We start from the raw sequence: 18345 nt of genomic DNA, 5'->3' as shown, positions 1-18345 counted from the left end.
GCCACCAGAATTTATCACAGCCCACCAGGGTCCCCTCAGGGGACATCCTTGCACCTGGCCCTGCTTTTTCCAGCCTGGAGTTATCTCTGCTCTGCAGCTGGGATAACCCGAGCACAGAGAAGCAGGGATTGGGCTGGGGCAGCTCGGGGAGAGTGGGATAATCCACCCGGCCCCGCTGCCAGCCTGAGCCCCCCAACTCTGCAGGGGAAACTGGCTTTCACCCTGAGCCCATCCCCAGCATCCCTGAGCAGGCAGCTCCCGATCCTGAGGAGATCCAGGAAAATAATTCCTGAGGGAGAGGTGAAGTGTGGCTGCTGGAATAAACCCGAGGTTGTATTTTGACTATTTCAGTTGTTTTGCTCCAAACCAAATCAACTCCACAAGAAAAAACGGCGTGGGGGAAGCAAAGGCGGAGGTTGGGGAGCAGAAAATGGGGAAAACGCTCCAATTTCAGGAAATTCTGCTCATTCCGCCCCATCTGGCTGCACCCACGGGGCAGGGACAGGATCTGGGCACCCCAAAAAGGCACATGGCACCTGCTGCAGCTTTCCAGGGAAATCTTGGCTGTGCTCCCGCTACCCCAGGAGTGAGGGAAATTGATTTTTAGAGTTTATTTATTTTTAGTTTATTTTGGAAGTGCTGGGGAGGGAAGGGACAGGAAATTCCCGTGAGGGCTCTGTGCCCTGAGGGTCCCTCCTGTCACAGTCACCCCAGCCCGGCCGGGATGCAGCCCAGCCCTTCCCAGCCCTTTCTTCCCTGGAATCCAGGCCAAGGGAGCAGCAAGGAGAGCCCTGAGCTCCCAGTTGTGCCCGGGAGAACACCCGGGGACATCTCTGTCCCTCAGAGGTCACAGCCCAGCTCAGCAGCACCAGGATGATCGAGGGCAGGTCCAGGAGGGACAGCAGCATCCCTGAGGGCTCAAACAAACACCCCAGGGAATTCTTAGGAACGCCCAGGGAAGCCAAAATCTGGAGACCCAAAATTGAAGCCCCGAGGGGCCTGGGCTGCTTCTCCCGAAAAGCAGGTGATGGTCCTGCCCCTGTTCCAGCAAACTCCTCCTGAAGCTGCGGCTGAGCTCTGCCAGCCTTGGCACAAAGCTGGCAGGGGAGAGCCCCAGGGTGTGAGCTGCTCCTGTCCTGGGAGAGCTCCCGGGTGTGAGCTGCTCCTGTCCTGGGAGAGCTCCCGGGTGTGAGCTGCTCCTGTCCTGGGAGAGCTCCCGGGTGTGAGCTGCTCCTGTCCTGGGAGAGCTCCCGGGTGTGAGCTGCTCCTGTCCTGGGGGAGCTCCCGGGTGTGAGCTGCTCCTGTCCTGGGAGAGCTCCCGGGTGTGAGCTGCTCCTGTCCTGGGGGAGCTCCAGGGTGTGAGCTGCTCCTGTCCTGGGAGAGCTCCAGGGTGTGAGCTGCTCCTGTCCTGGGAGAGCTCCAGGACAGCTGGGACCCTGCTCCTGCAGGAGAGAGAGCAGGAAGGAGCAGCAAGGCCGGATAATCCCAGGGGAAAATCATTCTCTGGTGACTGGCAGAGCTCCCTCAGGGACAGGTTCAGCAGGAGCAGAGGCTGAGGCAGCCAGGCTGGTTTTTGGGGGGCAAAAGGGAGAAGCCCAGCCGGAGCACTGCCCCCCGGGCCAGGGGTCCCTGCTCTGCTCCAGCCCCGCTGCAGCTGCCGCAGGAGCAGCGCGATCGTTGAGCTAATGAGCGCATGCAAATCAGCCCCGGGACGGAGAAAAGCCGATTTGCATCTCCTTTAAACGCCCCAGTAGCACTGCACGCGTGTCTGGCTGTGCGCAGGGCAGAGCCAGCCCTAAACCCAAACCCGAACCCAAGCCCGAACCCGAACCCAAGCCCAACCCCTCCTCCGCGGCGCTGGCTGGGACGGGGAATGGGACGGGGCCACCTCGCGCTCGCAGGGCCGGGTTTGGTGAGCAAAAAGCCGCTTTTGATGTGCAAATGAACCCCGGCCGCCCTGGCCACCAGCCTGGTGCTGGCCCTGCCTCGCATCTGCTACCGGCCCGGAGCCCCCGGGGCAGGAGGGACCCGCCCGGGCTGTCCCCTCCCCTCCCCAGCGAGGGGACAGCTGGCGTGTGCCCGTGGCAGGGACCGGCTGCCATCCCTCGGCGAGGGGCTGAGCCCCCGGGCGGTGCTCGTTACTCATTATGGGATCAAAAATCTGAATTAGAAAAGCAGCCGGCCTGGAAACGCCCGGCAGCGGCAGCTGGGAGAGCAGCACGGCCCTTTGAGCCGGTACCTGCTGTCCCCTGTCCCCAGCCGTGCCAGGAGCTGTCACAGCACTGCCAGGGACAGACGGACAGCCCCAACGCCTTTGTTCATCCCGCAGCACTGAGCAGCCCCAGGGGCTGAGGAGAGGGGAACCAAAGCTGGGTTTGGTTTGGCCATTCCTAGGTCTGGCCATTCTTAGGTTTGTTTTGGCCATTCCTGGGTCTGGCCATTCCTGGATCCGGTCATTCCTGGGTTTGTTTTCGGCATTCCTGGTTTTGTCCACTCCCGGGTTTGTTCATTCCTGGTTTTGGTCATTCCCAGGTTTGTTCATTGCCATGTTTTCCATTCCTGGGTTTGATTTGTTCATTCCCGGTTTTGGTCATTCACGGGCTTGCTATTTCTTGGTTTTGTTTGTTCATTCCCAGGTTTGACTTGGTCATCCCTGGTTTGGTCATTCCTGCTTTTGTTTATTCCCAGTTTGGGCATTCCTGGGTTTGGTTTGCCCATTCCTGGGTTTGTTCATTCTGGGTTTTGCCCATTCCCAGGTTTGTTCATTCCCATGTTTTCCATTCCTGGGTTTATTTGTTCATTCCTGGTTTTGGTCATTCCTGGGTTTGACTTGGTGTTTTCTGGGTTTGCCATTCCTGGGTTTGGTTCATTCCCGGTTTTGCTCATTTCCAAAATGAACTTGGTCAAGTCAAACAAGGTTTGACTTGGTCATTCCTGGGTTTGGCCAGGTCGTTCCTGTGTTTGTTCATTCCTGGTTTGGTCACTCCTGGGTTTGATTTGGTCATTTCTGAGTTTGCCCTTTCCCACGTTTGCCATTCCTGGGTTTGATTTGTACATTCCCAGTTTTGTTCATTCCTGGTTTGGTCATTCTCAGGTTTGGTCATTCCCACGTTTTCCGTTCCTGGGTTTGGTTTGTTCATTTCCAGGTTTGACTTGGTCATTCTTGCGTTTGGCCAGGTCGTTCCTGCATTTGTTCATTCCTGGTTTGGTCACTCCTGGGTTTGATTTGGTCATTCCCATGTTTGCGTTCCTGGCTTTGGCTTGTTCATTCCTGGGCTTGCCCATTCCTGGTTTTCCAGGGCCCTATGCCAGGCTGTCCCCACCTGGGACAGGGTCTGTCCTAACCCTGGAACCTGCCCAGGGCTGATCAGGGGGCTGGGCTCACTGACTGACCCCCCCAATCCCACTGCTGATCATACCCAAAATCCCAGCCAAAGTGGGGCCTAAAGCTCATTTTCCAGGAGTTTAAGGTTTCCAAGCCTCCCCCAGCAGAGGGAGGGAGGTGAGGACAGAGGGATCACATTCCCTGCACATTCCTGCAAAGCCTTTCCCCGTGACTGAGGCTGAAGGTCACACCCTCCTCCTCCCCAGCCACCAGCTCCAGGGACAATGTGGGGGTGGCTCCAGTGACCCTTAATCCTCACTGAAGCTGCTCCATTCCCATTCCCTGGGGACAGGAAGACCCTGCTGAACAGCCCAAGTGATTTTTCACCCCCAGAATCACCGAAGCTGCCCTTTGTTCAACACCTTCCATATTTAATTTATTTAGATATTCTCTACATTAAAGTGTTTTCATGCCAACGCTTCCGCCCTCCCAGCCTGACCTCGGGAAAAAGAGACTGGACACAGCTTTGGGTGGAATGCACTGGAATAAAGTTGCTGCTGCAGCCACAGAGAACACAGAACAAACCAGAGAACTGCACATGGAGACATTGGGAAAGCTGGAATTAGCACATTCCAGTCATGTTAGCACCTTCCCAGACGGGCCTGAAGGCGTGCAGGGAGGTGCAACATGCTCTGCTGAGCCAGACCAGAGCTCAGACTACAGGAAAGCCTGGAAAAAGCATGGAATTGTGCCAGCAGCAGCAGTGGGCCCAGAGCCTCGGCTGAACCCGTTGGAAAAGGAACAACACGGAATTGCCCAGCCAGGATTGCAGAGTTTGGGAATGCTGAGCTCAGGGCTGAGGCAAATCTGTGCCTGGAGTGCAAACCACAACAGCTCCAGCCACGGCATGGGCCCAGCACACCTGGAGCAGGTTTGAAATATCCTTTCTCACATTAAAAGCTGCCTTTTTCATTAACTCCTGTTGCCTTGTGTGTACAGGCCATGGTTTAAAAGCTGAGCCCACACCAGCACACTTGGTTTTAGGTTGGTTTTCACCTCTCAGGATCCCCTTCAGCAGCAGCACAAAGCCTTGAACCACCAACAGCTGTGGTGACACTGCTGAGCCCAGACTGAGCTGCTGGTTCTGTCTGGCATCTACAGAATCCAACCAAAAAGGGCGAAGGAGGAAATTTACTCTGCAAACTTCAATTTAAAAGCTGTAATTCAGTAATTAAGCTTTATCCTGCTACTTTCAGGTAGCACCTCACTGGCCTTTGTCCTCTGAAAGGACAAGGACTTTTCCACCTTTGCTGGTGGGGAAGTCCCCAGTGTTACCTCCACATCCTCATTTCACACAGACCTTTCAGAATGTGCAGCCCTGGTTAAAACCCTGCATTTTTCACCAAGGAGTGCTGTCCTGCAAGTCACATTTCCTCTTTCACGTTTTCTAACCCATGGTTTCAAAGCGAAGGTTTGCAATTTCTGGTCATGCTCAGCCTTGAGAACCCCACAAAAGGCTCATTTCAAACCCCAAACTTCGTGGTGGCTATTGCACATTTTTCAGAGCATCCTCCTGGAGATGCAGGCTGTGGGAGAAGGGATATTTTCCAAGCTGCTCTCAGTGGGAACACTGCCACAAGTGTCACCTGCTGCTGGTTGGAGCTGGGAGGGCGACAGGGAAACACCAACACATGGAAAAGGAAACCAAACCACGGAGCAGGAGCACAGGGAGCCAGGCTAGTGCTTGGCATCCCGAGGGTAGAACTCGGCCAGCGTGCTCTGGGGGATCCTCTTGAGCATTTCCTTGGGGAAGATCCTGAGCAGCTGCCAGCCGATGTCCAGGGTCTCAAACACCGTGCGGTTCTCGTAGGGCCCTGCAGGGAGGGACAGCGTGGGGCACGTGGGGCAGGGAGTGCCACAGGGAGTGCTCTGGGATAAGCCCTGCCCCACTGGGAGCTGCTGCCATCCTTACCCTGAGCAATGAAGTTCTTCTCAAACTTCTGCAGGAACTCCAGGTACAGGAGATCGTCCGAGGTCAGGGCTTCCTCCCCCACCACGGCCTTCATGGCCTGCACGTCCTTGCCGATGGCGTAGCAGGCGTACTGGGAGGGGAACGGGGCTCAGGGAGTCTGGCATGGCTGACAGGGCCCTCAAACATCATCTCATCCCACCCCTGCCACGGCAGGGACACCTCCCACTGTCCCAGCTTATCCCAGCCTGGCCTTGGGCACTGCAGGGATCCAGAGGCAGCCACAGCTGCTCTGGGAATTCCAGCCCAGCCCCTCCTCGCCCTCACAGCCAGAAATTCCTTCTCAATATCCCACCTAACCCTGCCCTCTGGCATTGGGAGCCATTCCCTGTGTCCTGTCCCTCCATCCCTTATCCCCAGTCCCTCTCCAGCTCTTCTGGAGCCCCTTGAGGCGCTGGCAGGGGCTCTGAGCTCTCCCTGGATCCTTCTCCTCTCCAGGTGAGCACCCCCAGCTCGGCTGTTCCCTCCTGTCTGATCATCCACAACTCCTCTTCAAACTTGAAACCTCTCACTGAGCACTCAGTCAAGGCATTAAAGCAGCCTCAGGAATGTCCTGGATCCCAACTGATGCAGGCTGGGCAGCCAAGGGTGTGCTGGAGAGGGGTTTTGTACCCACCAGCTGGTTGGACACATCTGCGTGGTCCTTCCTGGTCATGCCCTCGCCGATGGCCGACTTCATCAGCCGGGACAGGGAGGGCAGGACGTTGATGGGGGGGTAAATCTGGGGGAAAACACCCAGAATTAACAGGAATCCTTAAAGAATTACAATAACCCTAAGCACCTTGTGAGCACCTTGAGAGCACTGAGGCACACACCTGCCTGTTGTGCAGCTGCCTGTCCACGTAGATCTGCCCCTCAGTGATGTATCCAGTCAAGTCAGGGATGGGATGAGTAATATCTGTGGGGAAAAAAAAAAAGTTTTGAACATTTTCAGCCCTTTTATATCAATTTTAGCACAGAGCTGCAGCTTTTTGTTGCCAGGTGACTTCAGTAATTATTCCCTCCACAAATCCCGAGTGCTCTTGGATTTGAGCTATGAGCACCAAGCCTGAGCCCTCAAAAGCCAAAGCATTTTTAAAAGAAGGCAGCCAAAAGCTGGAATGAGAAGGAAACCTAAAGGCCACAGGACTCCTGTACTGCTGTGCGCCCCCAGGGCAGCTCTTGGAAAGCTCCCTGGCTGTGACTCACCGTCGTTGGGCATGGTGAGGATGGGGATCTGGGTGATGGAGCCGTTCCTGCCCTCCACGCGCCCGGCGCGCTCGTAGATGGTGGCCAGGTCAGTGTACATGTAGCCAGGGAAGCCACGTCGCCCAGGCACCTCCTCCCGAGCCGCTGACACCTGGGGCAGCCACAAAAACATTCCCAAGGAGTCAGATCCAGCCCAGGGAGCTGCTGTCTGCACTGGGCACTTCAAGTGCAGCCACACAAATCCCCCTCAGGTGTTTGCCAGCACAGCCATGTGTGACAGGACAAGGCAAATCCAGAACTAAAGTGTCAAACTGCTGATTCATGGAATTATGGCGTGGTTTGGGGTGGAAAGAAACTTAAATATCATCCAGTCCCACCCGTGGCACGGCAGGAACACCTCCCACTGTCCCAGGTTGCTCCAAGCCCTGTCCAACCTGGCCTTGGACACTTCCAGAGGTGGAATTGCCACCAGTGAAATAAAACCCAGGCAACCAAGGATCAGCTAAAATCCTCACTGGCTGCTCCCAACCATCCCAATGAATATTAATTCCAACAGCTTGAGCAGCAGCTTGGCTCCTCACTTCATACCACCCCTTTCTGCCAACAAACACGTTAATTAACACCTTAATGAGCACACACCTCTCGGAGAGCCTCGGCGTAGGAGCTCATGTCTGTCAGGATGACCAGCACGTGCTTCTCACACTGGTAGGCCAGGAACTCGGCCGTGGTCAGGGCCAGGCGGGGCGTGATGATGCGCTCGATGCTGCAACACAACCCTGCTGTCACCTGCCAGGGACACCTGGGAGCCACACGGGGCTGCCAGGCACCACCTGGAGCAGCAGCACTGCACCTGCAGCTCCAGCATTGCACCAGGAGCAGCATTTTAGCTGCAGCACCAGCACCGCACCCGGAGCTCCAGCATTGCACCCGGAGCTCCACCACCAGCACTGCACCCGGAGCTCCAGCACCAGCACTGCACCCGGAGCAGCATTTTAGCTGCAGCACCAGCACTGCACCTGGAGCTCCAGCACTGCACCCAGAGCTCCACCACCAGCACTGCACCCGGAGCTCCAGCACCAGCACCACAACTGGAGCAGCATTTTAGCTGCACCACCAGCACTGCACCTGGAGCTCCAGCATTGCACCCAGAGCTCCACCAGCAGCACTGCACTGGAGCTCCTCCAGCACTGCACCTGGAGCAGCATTTTAGCTGCACCACCAGCACCGCACCCAGAGCTCCTCCAGCACTGCACCTGGAGCAGCATTTTAGATGCACCACCAGCAGTGCACCTGGAGCTCCACCACCAGCAGTTCACTTGCAGCGTTGCAGCCACAAAACCCCACCACAAGTGGCACCTGCACAAAGCCCCACACAAGGCTCCATCCCCCCAGGTGGTTTGCTGTCCCCCCCCAGGGAGTGGCCACTCACGTGGGGTCGTTGGCCAGGTTCAGGAACAGGCACACGTTGTCCATGGAGCCGTTCTCCTCGAAGTCTGACTTGAAGAACCGAGCGGTTTCCATGTTCACCTAAAGCACAGTTCTGGGTTTAACTTTGCACATTTCCCAGCCAATTAAGGGCTAATGAGCTCATTAATAACCCACAGCAAAGACCTCCATCCATCAGGTTCCTCTATGCTCCCAGAGTGAGGAATTTCTGGAATTCCAGGCTGGAGATTGAGTCTCAGATACTTGGTCCTGACCAGCCACACTTTGTTAGATTCATGGAATGATTTGGGTGGGAAGGGACCCCAAAAAACCCTTCCAGTGCCATGGGCAGGGACACCTCCCACTATCCCAGGGTGCTCCAAGCCTCATACAACCTTGGACACGTCCAGGGATGGGGCAGCCACAGCTTCTCTGGGCAGCCTGTTCCAGAGGCAGATTCCAGCCTTTGGGATTTTCACCCTTCTTTAATTCCACACACACAAAAGCTGCTCAGGCTTCAGCCACTCTCAGAATCTCACTGATTCCTCCAGCCCCGCCTTCCCCCAGCACTGTGGGCTCACCCCCATGGCAGCAAAGACAATGGCAAAGTTCTCCTCGCTGTAATCCATCACATCTTTGGATTTCTTCACCAAGCCAGCCTGGCGACAGATCTGAGCTGCAATCTACGCAAGAAATAGTCCAGGGTTTGCACCTGATGCTGTTCCACAGCCCAGAATTAAATTTACTTCTGGCTCCCACCAGGTTTAGAGCAGCTCTGAGGCCTCACCTCGTTATGGGGCAGCCCAGCAGCTGAGAAAATGGGGATTTTCTGGCCCCTGGCAATACTGTTCATGCCATCTATGGCAGAAATGCCAGTCTGGATCATTTCCTCTGGATAGATCCGACACTGGGGGTTGATTGGCTGGCCTGTGGGATTTTTGGAGAGAACACAAAGTTACTCCCAGGATGTGCTGGGAGCTTTATCAAACACCCTGATCGATGGGTACAAACCCCAGTGTGACACCAACAGATCTTTAGCTGCACCTGGTCACACCTGAGCCTTTCAGAGCCCAAGACTCCGGTGTTAAATGCTCATGTCAGTGGTAAGAATGATCTAAAACCCTGCCAGGTTATCAGCATTTCACCTTTAGGTGTTGTACAATTAAGTTTACAAATAACAAACAGCATCTTCCAAACACTGCGGAAATTTTTCTGCTCCCTCATCTCCCAGCACTTGGGTAATTTAATTAATTAGAATTTGATGCCATACACATACTCAAAAATGAGATTAAGCTGCTCCCAAGTTAGATCTTGTGTTCTAAACCAAATATATACATTCAGAAAGCTGAAACACACCAGGTTTGGCTTTACTCTGACTCAGAAAAGGATTAAGAACAAACCCATGATGTCCAAGAAATCCTCAGCCAAAACAATGGGGCCTCTGTCTATGGGTTTTCCTGATCCATTGAACACTCTGCCTGTAGGATACAACAATAAAAATGAGAATTATTGTGAAAAGCACTTAACTTTGGATAAATCTGTTCACTGCCCACGTGCACAGGTAAGTCCTCACCCAGCATGTCCTCCGAGACCGGGGTTCGCAGGATGTCCCCGGTGAACTCACAGGAGGTTTTCTTGGCATCAATCCCTGAAGTGCCTTCAAATACCTGCAAATGCAGCAGGAAAAATAAACCACAGCACGGAGGTTTTGTGCTTCAAAAAGTAACCCCTGATTGCTGCTTCACCTGCAGCCCCCAGGGCACAAAGCAGGAGCTGCTCTGGAAAGGGCTTCAAGAGCTGGTAGAAAACACCACAAAGCCCTGCTTTAAAAAAAAAATCATGAATTCTATCAGCAACAACCACCAAACCTGGTGCAACTCCTTTGATCTCAAGTGTTTCCCCCTGCCAAGTTCTTCAGGTGCAATAATAATGTGAACAAGAAACAGCTTTTTAGGAGAAATACCAGCACCCACTCAGCACAGGGCTGATCTGGAATCCAACACTGCAAATTCCAGGGGATTCCTTTAATCCAGCAGCAAATGAATCCACACCCAGTGGGGTGGAAATAAATCCAGGGGGGATGGAAATAAATCCAGGGGGATGGAAATAAAAATGTCACTGTGCACTGTCAGAAATCTCCTAAAATTATCAATGCCACCTGCACTGGGAACAAGCAGGTGATTTGTTGTTTTCATTGAAAAAGAACTCATCTCCAGACAGGTTTGATTTGGTTTGGGGCTCATCCTGACTAATCAATGATGGAAAAAGAGCCTCCTGCTCCTACCTGAACCACAGCTTTGGAGCCACTGACTTCCAGCACCTGCCCACTCCTCCTGGTGCCGTCGGGCAGGGTCAGGTGCACGATCTCAGCGTACCTGGGGAACTGAGGGAGGAGGGAAGGCATTAAACTCCAGCTGGCAAACAAAAATCACCAGCTCCTAGCCTGGAAATGACTCGGTTTTTAAGAATAATTTCATCATCAGAACCAAACTCCTGCCCAGGATATTAAATCTCCCAGGTTAAAGGCATTTTTATGGGAATAAATGATATTTACACGGTTGGAGGTGCCAGAATCAGTTCTAAAAAGTCCAAATAGTGGCAGAAAGCCCCAGTGCAGCCTCTGACAAGAAGAAAAACCTGCAGCAGTTTTGACCTTAAGAGCAGCCTGAAAAGAAGCCAGGAGTGTCCACAGCTTCCTTTTTCAGAGCACTGATGTGGAAACAGAAAGGTCAAGAACAAAGCAAACAGCTTCACTTCAGCCTGGAATTTCATCAGCATTCCAGGGGTTTGGTAAAACTCAAACTCTGCTTCCTTTCTTTCCCCAAGAACTCCCCCTTTCCTCCAGCCTTAGAGGAATTTCCACACTCCCATTCATCCCAGCAGTCAGAAACGTATCAAAATGGCTCTGGGGAACTTCCCAGCAGTCTGGATTTTACCTTTCCCAGCTTTTCCTGGCAACTCTCCCTCCAAAATGTCCATGAACAGGTGAGAATTTACCTTAACCTGGTCCAGGATAACCAGGGGCCCGTTCACACCCGACACGGTTTTGTAGGCTGCAAAAAACACAAGGCAGGAGTCAGGCCCTTCCTCAGGAACATCCCACATCCCATTTCCACTTCATCCCTTCCCACATCCCATTTTCCATTTCATCCCTTCCCACATCCCGTTTTCCACTTCACCCCTTCCCACATCCCGTTTTCCACTTCACCCCTTCCCACATCCCATTTTCCACTTCACCCCTTCCCACATCCCATTTTCCACTTCACCCCTTCCCACATCCCATTTTCCACTTCATCCCTTCCCACATCTCATTTCCCATTCCCTCCCTACCACCAGGCTCAGATTTGGGGCCCGATTTTTGTTTATTAGGAACTGCACAGGAAGGATTAGGGACAGGATTGGGTGTCCAGCATTTTCCCTGCCCATGGAGGTGACACTGGTGTGATCCCAGTGTTCCCTTCTCCGTAAGATGAATTCCTGGAGCATTTTCCCTGCTCCTGGAGGTGACACTGGTGTGATCCCAGTGTTTATTCCCCATGACAGGAATTCCTGGAGCATTTTCCCTGCCCCTGGAGGTGACACTGGTGTGATCCCACTGTTTCCTTCTCCGTAAGAGGAATTCCTGGAGCATTTTCCCTGCCCCTGGAGGTGACACTGATGTGATGATCCCAGTGTTTATTCCCCATGACAGGAATTCATGGAGCATTTTTCCTGCCCCTGGAGGTGACACTGGTGTGATCCCAGTGTTTATTCTCCATGACAGGAATTCATGGAGCATTTTTCCTGCCCCTGGAGGTGACACTGGTGTGATCCCAGTGTTTATTCTCCATGACAGGAATTCATGGAGCATTTTTCCTGCCCCTGGAGGTGACACTGGTGTGATCCCACTGTTTCCTTCTCCGTAAGAGGCATTCCTGGAGCATTTTCCCTGCCCCTGGAGGTGACACTGGTGTGATGATCCCAGTGTTTATTCTCCATGACAGGAATTCCCTGCTCAGGCTGGAGGGGGCTTGGGGCACCCTGGGACAGCAGAAGGTGTCCCCATGGCAGGGGTGGCACTGGGTCCCTTCCAACCCAAGCCGTTCCATGACTGTGTGATTCCAAGGGAGGATTCTGCTGTCAGCTCAGGGTGGAAGCACCGCCTGAGCCCCAGACAGGGCAGTCCTGAGTCAGAGCTCCCTCAGGGTCACGAGGAGCAGCTGGGGCTGTTCCTCACTGCCCCCGGGGAGGGGAAACGGGAGTGGGGCCAGCCAGGATCCCAAATTCCAGCAGGGAAGCAGCAGGGTGGCCCCAGGTGCAGACAGAGCTGAAACTGTTGCAAGGTCAGCCCTGAGCGGCAATGATTGAACTGCTCCGGCTCAGCAGAGCCGGGCTTAAAGCCCTAAACTGAGCTTTACCCCTCAAACCCTCCTGAGGCAGAGCCCGGCCCCGGCACAGCTGGGCTGCTCCTGTGCCCCGAGCAGCACCTGCGAGGAGAGAGCAGCTCTGACCCCAGGGCTTGGGATTGGAACCGGGAATGGGACTGGGAACCGGGAACGGCAACTGGGAACGGGACTGGGAATGGGAACCGGGAATAGCATTGGAAACTGGGAATGGGAACTGGGAAGGGGATTGGGAACTGGGAAGGGGAACAGCAACAGGGAACAGGATTGGGAACGGCACTGGGAACCGGGAATGGGAATGGCATTGGGAACTGGGAAGGGGATTGGGAATGGAAACAGCAACAGGAAATGAGATTGGGAACTGGGAATGGAAACTGGGAACGGCAACAGGGAATGAGATTGGGAATCCCATTGGGAATGGGATTGAGAATGGCATTGGGAACTGGGAATGGGAACAGCAAAAAGGAATGGGATAATCTGGAATGGGATGTAGGGAATGAGACGGGTAAGAGGGAATGGTGTTTGGATATAGGGATTGGGATTAGTAACAGGGAAGGAGATTGGGATATAGGGAATGTGGCTGGGATAATCAGGAATGGGATTGAGAACCAGGATATAGGGAATAGGGCCAGGATAATCTGGAATGGGAATGGGATATAGGGAATGGGATAATCAGGAATGGGACTGGGAACCAGGAAAAGGGGCAATGGGAATCAGGAACGGGATTGGCAACAGGGAATGGGAAATAGGGGATGGGATTGGGATATAAGGAATGGGGTAATGAGAGCCAGGATATAGGGAATGGAGAAGCTGCCCCAAGTGAGGCATTTCATTTGGAGAAGCTGACCCTGAGTGAGGCATTTCATGTGGAGAAGCTGACCCTGAGTGAGGGATTTCACGTGGAAAAGCTGACCCTGAGTGAGGGATTTCACGTGGAAAAGCTGACCCTGAGTGAGGCATTTCATGTGGAAAAGCTGACCCTGAGTGAGGCATTTCATGTGGAGAAGCTGACCCTGAGTGAGGCATTCCACCCCGTGACTGTCTCATGAGCTCTCCTTCCCCTCTCGGGCACTTCCATGACAAACCAAAAGCAACCCGGGACATTTCCCAGCCCCAGCTCGATGCCAGTTCAGGGAAAATCCAGAATCTCCATGGAAAACCCTGGAGTCACCTGGCTCCAACCCTGCCAGAAGCCTCTGCTCCGGAGTAAAGGCCTGGAGCTGCAGGGATGGGTTTGGCTTCCAAACCTGACAGAAATTCCCAAAGGATCCGTGACCCAGGAGCTGCTGGGCAGCGCCTTGCAGGGCCCGGTGCTATTTAGGGCACAGGGAAAGCCATTTAATGTAACTGCAGCCAGAAAAAACACCTTCACACGCTCTGATCTCTCCGCACTGCGCTGCTACGGAGGGATTCTACCAAGGGCCTGCATTTCCCCTTTTTCACACGATTTCCCAATACAGCGTTAAAGAGCAGACTCCATCCCACCCCCACCACTTCCAGCTCCCGGAACAAACCCCGGCTTTCCGTCAGGGCCACGGGACGGGCCGTGTCCCCAGCGGGCTGGGCCGCCCGGCTTAATTACGGTGTTAATTACAGCCCGAGCTGCTCTGAGGGGGTGGGCGATCCGGCGCTGCGGCCTGCCCGGGGCTGCAGGGCCCGAGGCGGGCGGATCCCCCCTCCCGCAGCCCCCAGGGTCCCCCCGCACGCCCCGCACTCACTGAGGCGCGGCTGGGACAGGAAATCGCGGGTCAGGGCCGCCGCCTGCTCGCGGGGCCCGCCGGGCCCGGCGCCGTTCACGGCCCCGCGCAGCGCCCGCACCGCCGCCATGTTGGACCGGCTGCTGAGGGGGGCGGCCGCGCATGCGCTGTTATAGCGGGGAGAGGGACACGCCCAGTGACGCACGGGGGACACGCCCAGTGACGCACGGGACACGCCCAGTGACGCACGGGACACGCCCACCGGCGGAGAGGGGCGGGGCCGGAGCTGTCCCAGGTCCTGAAAGGGAAAAGGAGAAGGAAAGGAAAGGAAAAAAAGGAAAAAGGAAAAGGAAAAGGAAAAGGAAAGAAAGGGAAAAGGAAAAGGAAAAGGAAAAGGAAAAGGAAAAGGAAAAGGAAAAGGAAAAGGAAAAGGAAAAGGAAAAGGAAAAGGAAAAGGAAAAGGAAAAAGAAAAGGAAAAGGAAAAGGAAAAGGAAAAGAGGAAAGAGGAAAGAGGAAAGAGGAAATGGAGCAGGATGAGGAAACGGAAGAGGAAGAGGTTAAAGGATAAGAATAAAAAATTTGAAAAGTCAAAAGGGGGAAGGTATGAGGAAAAAGGGCAAGAGAAAAGAGGAAGAGGAATATAAGGTAAAGGAGAGAAGAAAAATAATTAAAAAAAAATAAAGCAATAAGAGATGGAAAAATAGCATCAAGAAAAGAAAAGAAAAGAAAAGAAAAGAAAAGAAAAGAAAAGAAAAGAAAAGAAAAGAAAAGAAAAGAAAAGAAAAGAAAAGAAAAGAAAAGAAAAGAAAAGAAAAGAAAAGAAAAGGAAAAGAAAAGAAAAGAAAAGAGAAAAGAAAAGAAAAGAAAAGAAAAGAAAAGAAAAGAAAAGAAAAGAAAAGAGAAAAGAGAAAAGAAAAGAAAAGAAAAGAGAAGAAAAGAAAAGAAAAGAAAAGAAAAGAAAAGAAAAGAAAAGAAAAGAAAAGAAAAATAGCAAAAGGAAGGTAAAAGGGAAAGAAAGTGAGAAAGACAGAAAGGACTGGAATTTTAAATCAATCCCCTTTCTCCTGCTGGCTCAGAACTGGAAATATTGGGCGGAGATGTCAGCAAAGAGACGTGGGTGATTCTGTGCTGACTGGGGGGGGCAGGAGGCAGCGGGAAAGGAAAGCTCCCAAGGAGGGAGCAAACAGAATCCACACCTCCACAGAAAGGATTCAATTCAGAAAAGAGGAGTGTGGGAACGCAGCGCAAGGGGAATATCCCCCTGTCTGCCCTGGGGGGCTCTGACTCCCAGGAAAACGCTGACGTTCACCCTCATTCATGGAGAAGGCTTCCAAAGCCTCAAGGTAAACCAGAAACCACACAAGTGTGAAATAGACTGTAGGGATTGCAGAGAGTAGTGCAGTGTGTCACATGGGTGAGGAATTTAGGGTTTAGGATTTTTAGCATGTTATAGATGGGTTCAAGGTGGAGGTTACAGGGTGTTGCCTCGAGTTCCTTTCTTCTTTCTTCTTCTTCCTCTTTCTTCTTGGGTTTGGGTGGTATCTTGTAATTGGGTACAAAAATCCGCACTGCGGGTCTTGAGGGGTCAGTTATTGGGTTAGAAAGGAAAATAATTTAGGTGCCACTTCTTAATTGGGTAGCTTAGTTTTTGATTAGACTTAAAAGGCCTTGCAACACGAGGCTGTTGGCCATTTTTGTGCTGCTTTCGGGCATGCAAGGTCCGGGTGCAGACAGCTTGATAAGATGACAATAAAACAAGAACCTGAACACCGAAAAAGTCCTGTGCGCCTGCTTTTCCTGACAGAACTGCTCCAGGGAGTTGCCCAGCGTGGGGCCCGCAAACCCACCGAGGAGGGGAAAGGAGAAGAAGGGGAAGGTGAAGGAGAATCGGGCTTCTTCCCGGCCCGGCAGCTCCGCGCTCCCGCAGCAGATGGTGCTGCTGCCCCGCTCATGCCCCGCCTCGGCTCCGCACGCCGGGAGAGCGATTTCCAGCCCCGGCCGCTCAATTCTCCGCTCCTGAAATGCATTTAAAGGCTTCCAGTCCCGCTCCAGTGCTCGCCCAGGGAATTCCCGGCAGGATGTTCTCATCTGCCGCAGGCAGGAGGCAGACAAACGGCCCCGGCGGCAGATTTATGTGCCAGCGGAGGAAAGGTGAATATATTTAGGATTTATTCTCTCTCCCTGCAGTAAATCTCCATGTCCTGGGTGAAGGATGGCGCCTTTTTGGGGTTTGAAAGGGAAATCACGGAGCCATGTGTCAGAAGTTTAGGAAAACAGAAATTATGGAAGGACAGAGAGAGCCCGCACTGCAAAACCTCGCCAGGCCTTGGGGATTCCTCTGCCGGGGAGGAACCAGCCTGGAAAAGCCAGGGAGAGCATCCCATGGGCAGGAGGCAGCCCTGAGGTCAGGAGGGACCGAAACCTGCCGGTCCCAACATCCCCCAGAGCTCAGAAATCCCGAGCCAGGTGCCCCGATCCAGGCGGGAATCCCGGTGCTCCAAAATCCCGGTGCTCCGAAATCCCGGGAATCCCGGCCCAGGTGCCCCGATCTAGGCAGGATCCCCGGTCCAGGTGCCCCATCCCGGCAGGATCCCCGGTGCCCGGGAGGGCTCAGCCCTGCCGGGGGCCGGAGCTCGGGTCTGCCTTCCTGCGCCGCTGGCAGCCCCGGCCCAGCCCGGCTGACGCACCGGGAGAGCTCCAGGAGAGCGGGAGAGGCTCCGGTGACACCCGCAGGGCCCAGGACCTCTCCTCTCCTCGCCTCGCCTCGCCTCGCCTCGCCTCGCCTCGCCTCGCCTCGCCTCCCCTCCCCTCCCCTCCCCTCCCCTCCCCAAAAATATCTCTATATAATATATATAAAACATATATCTCTATTTTATATATATATATATATATATATATATATATATATAAAATACATAAAAAGTAAATCTCTAAAACCTCTCCTAACACATACCCACAATATTTGCCCTTTAATTGTGAGAGCCAGCCGTGGCGCTGCTCACGTGTCACACACGCGATTCCTCGGCTCCTGCCCGCTGCTGGAATCACCAGGAGCTGAGGAACCGCATGGAACTGCAGGGATTGCCGGGAGGGAAACAGCAGGAGGTAAAAGATATCCAGATATATCCAAAAGGCAGCAATGATGCCTTTTCTAAAGCCTGCATGTGCCTTGTGGCTTTATGTCCCAGCATGAAGCTCACTGATGCTCTCCTCAGGTGCTGGCAGATGCTGTTTAACACCAGCAGCCAGGGAATAAACAAACACAGCCTCCCAGCCCGCTGTGGATGGATCAAATGTTATTTTAAGGTTTCCTTTCCCTCCTGCAGGCGCTGAGCTGGGCTGGGCAGGGCACACGGGCTGGGGAGCAGAGCTGTGGCCCTGGGGGGGCTTTGCAGAGTTACTGGGGGGCACTGGGGTCCCTCTGAGCAGCACCTGTGGGCACAGCACCCCCTCAGGAGCTGCTTCCCAGCCCACAGACATTCCCCAGGGGGGCACGAGGAGCCCTTCTGAGCTGGGAACTCTTTTTTCCCCTTCCAGGATCGGGTACCACATCCCCATGTTCCTGGGCTTAGCCATGGTGTTCCTCTCCACAGTCAGCGAGTTGCGCCCTCCCCATCGCCTGCTCCACGAGAGAAAGGACAGGGCAGAGCCCCCAGGCTCAGGAAAGGGTGACAAGGAGCATCTCTCTGCCCTCTCACCCCTTCCAGAGCCAGCTGGGGCCAGCCTTGCCCTGCGCCGCAGGTCTGAGCCAGCTCTGCCCTCCCTCCGCAGTGTTTGCTTTCTCAGGCACCTACACCCTGCTGCTCATCGCCAGAGCCCTCCAAGGCCTCGGCTCCTGCTTCTCCTCCGTGGCAGCTGAAGGTTTTGGCTACACCTCAGTCCCTGCATCAGCTCCCCCTGGCTGGGTCCTTCTCCTTCTCCTTCTCCTTCTCCTTCTCCTTCTCCTTCTCCTTCTCCTTCTCCTTCTCCTTCTCCTTCTCCTTCTCCTTCTCCTTCTCCCTCTCCTTCTCCTTCTCCTCCTTCTCCTCCTTCTCCTCCTTCTCCTCCTTCTCCTCCTTCTCCTCCTTCTCCTCCTTCTCCTCCTTCTCCTCCTCCTCCTCCTCCTCCTCCTACTTCTCCTTCTCCTTCTCCTTCTCCTTCTCCTTCTCCTTCTCCTTCTCCTTCTCCTTCTCCTTCTCCTTCTCCTTCTCCTTCTCCTTCTCCTTCTCCTTCTCCTTCTCCTTCTCCTTCTCCTTCTCCTTCTCCTTCTCTTTCTCCTTCTCCTCCTCCTCCTCCTCCTCCTCCCCCCCCTCCCCCCC

The 18345-nt window shown here is 54.0% G+C and overlaps 1 protein-coding gene across 1 annotated transcript; it reads right to left on the bottom strand.

Moving 5' to 3' along the window:
- Nucleotides 1–3735: 3735 nt before the first annotated feature.
- Nucleotides 3736–14216, bottom strand: ATP6V1B2 (ATPase H+ transporting V1 subunit B2). Its single transcript, XM_068174558.1, has 14 exons — nt 14068–14216; nt 10965–11020; nt 10252–10350; nt 9541–9634; nt 9368–9445; nt 8755–8894; nt 8549–8650; nt 7972–8069; nt 7182–7305; nt 6543–6693; nt 6170–6252; nt 5971–6075; nt 5298–5427; nt 3736–5199 (listed from the first exon to the last, which is right to left on the bottom strand). Exons 1-14 carry the CDS (start codon nt 14174–14176, stop codon nt 5063–5065), a joined length of 1506 nt encoding a protein of 501 aa, XP_068030659.1. The 5' UTR covers nt 14177–14216; the 3' UTR covers nt 3736–5062.
- Between the last annotated feature and the right edge of the window lie 4129 nt (nt 14217–18345).

This window comes from Anomalospiza imberbis, chromosome 28 (genome assembly GCF_031753505.1).
Source record: "Anomalospiza imberbis isolate Cuckoo-Finch-1a 21T00152 chromosome 28, ASM3175350v1, whole genome shotgun sequence".
In the NCBI taxonomy this organism is placed as follows: domain Eukaryota; kingdom Metazoa; phylum Chordata; class Aves; order Passeriformes; family Viduidae; genus Anomalospiza; species Anomalospiza imberbis.
The sequence above is the reverse complement of the archived record's forward strand: the minus strand, read 5'-3'. Positions and strand labels throughout refer to the sequence as shown.

Bases quoted from the DNA above. Each gene is read 5' to 3' on its own strand.
- ATP6V1B2 (XM_068174558.1), bottom strand. From the start codon at position 14,176: ATGGCGGCGGTGCGGGCGCTGCGCGGGGCCGTGAACGGCGCCGGGCCC. The intron at 5,428-5,970 runs GTGGGTACAAAA...TTCCCCTCCCAG, and splicing joins CAGATGTGTCCAACCAGCTG to TACGCCTGCTACGCCATCGG. The intron at 5,200-5,297 runs GTAAGGATGGCA...CCCTCCCTGCAG, and splicing joins GAAGAACTTCATTGCTCAGG to GGCCCTACGAGAACCGCACG.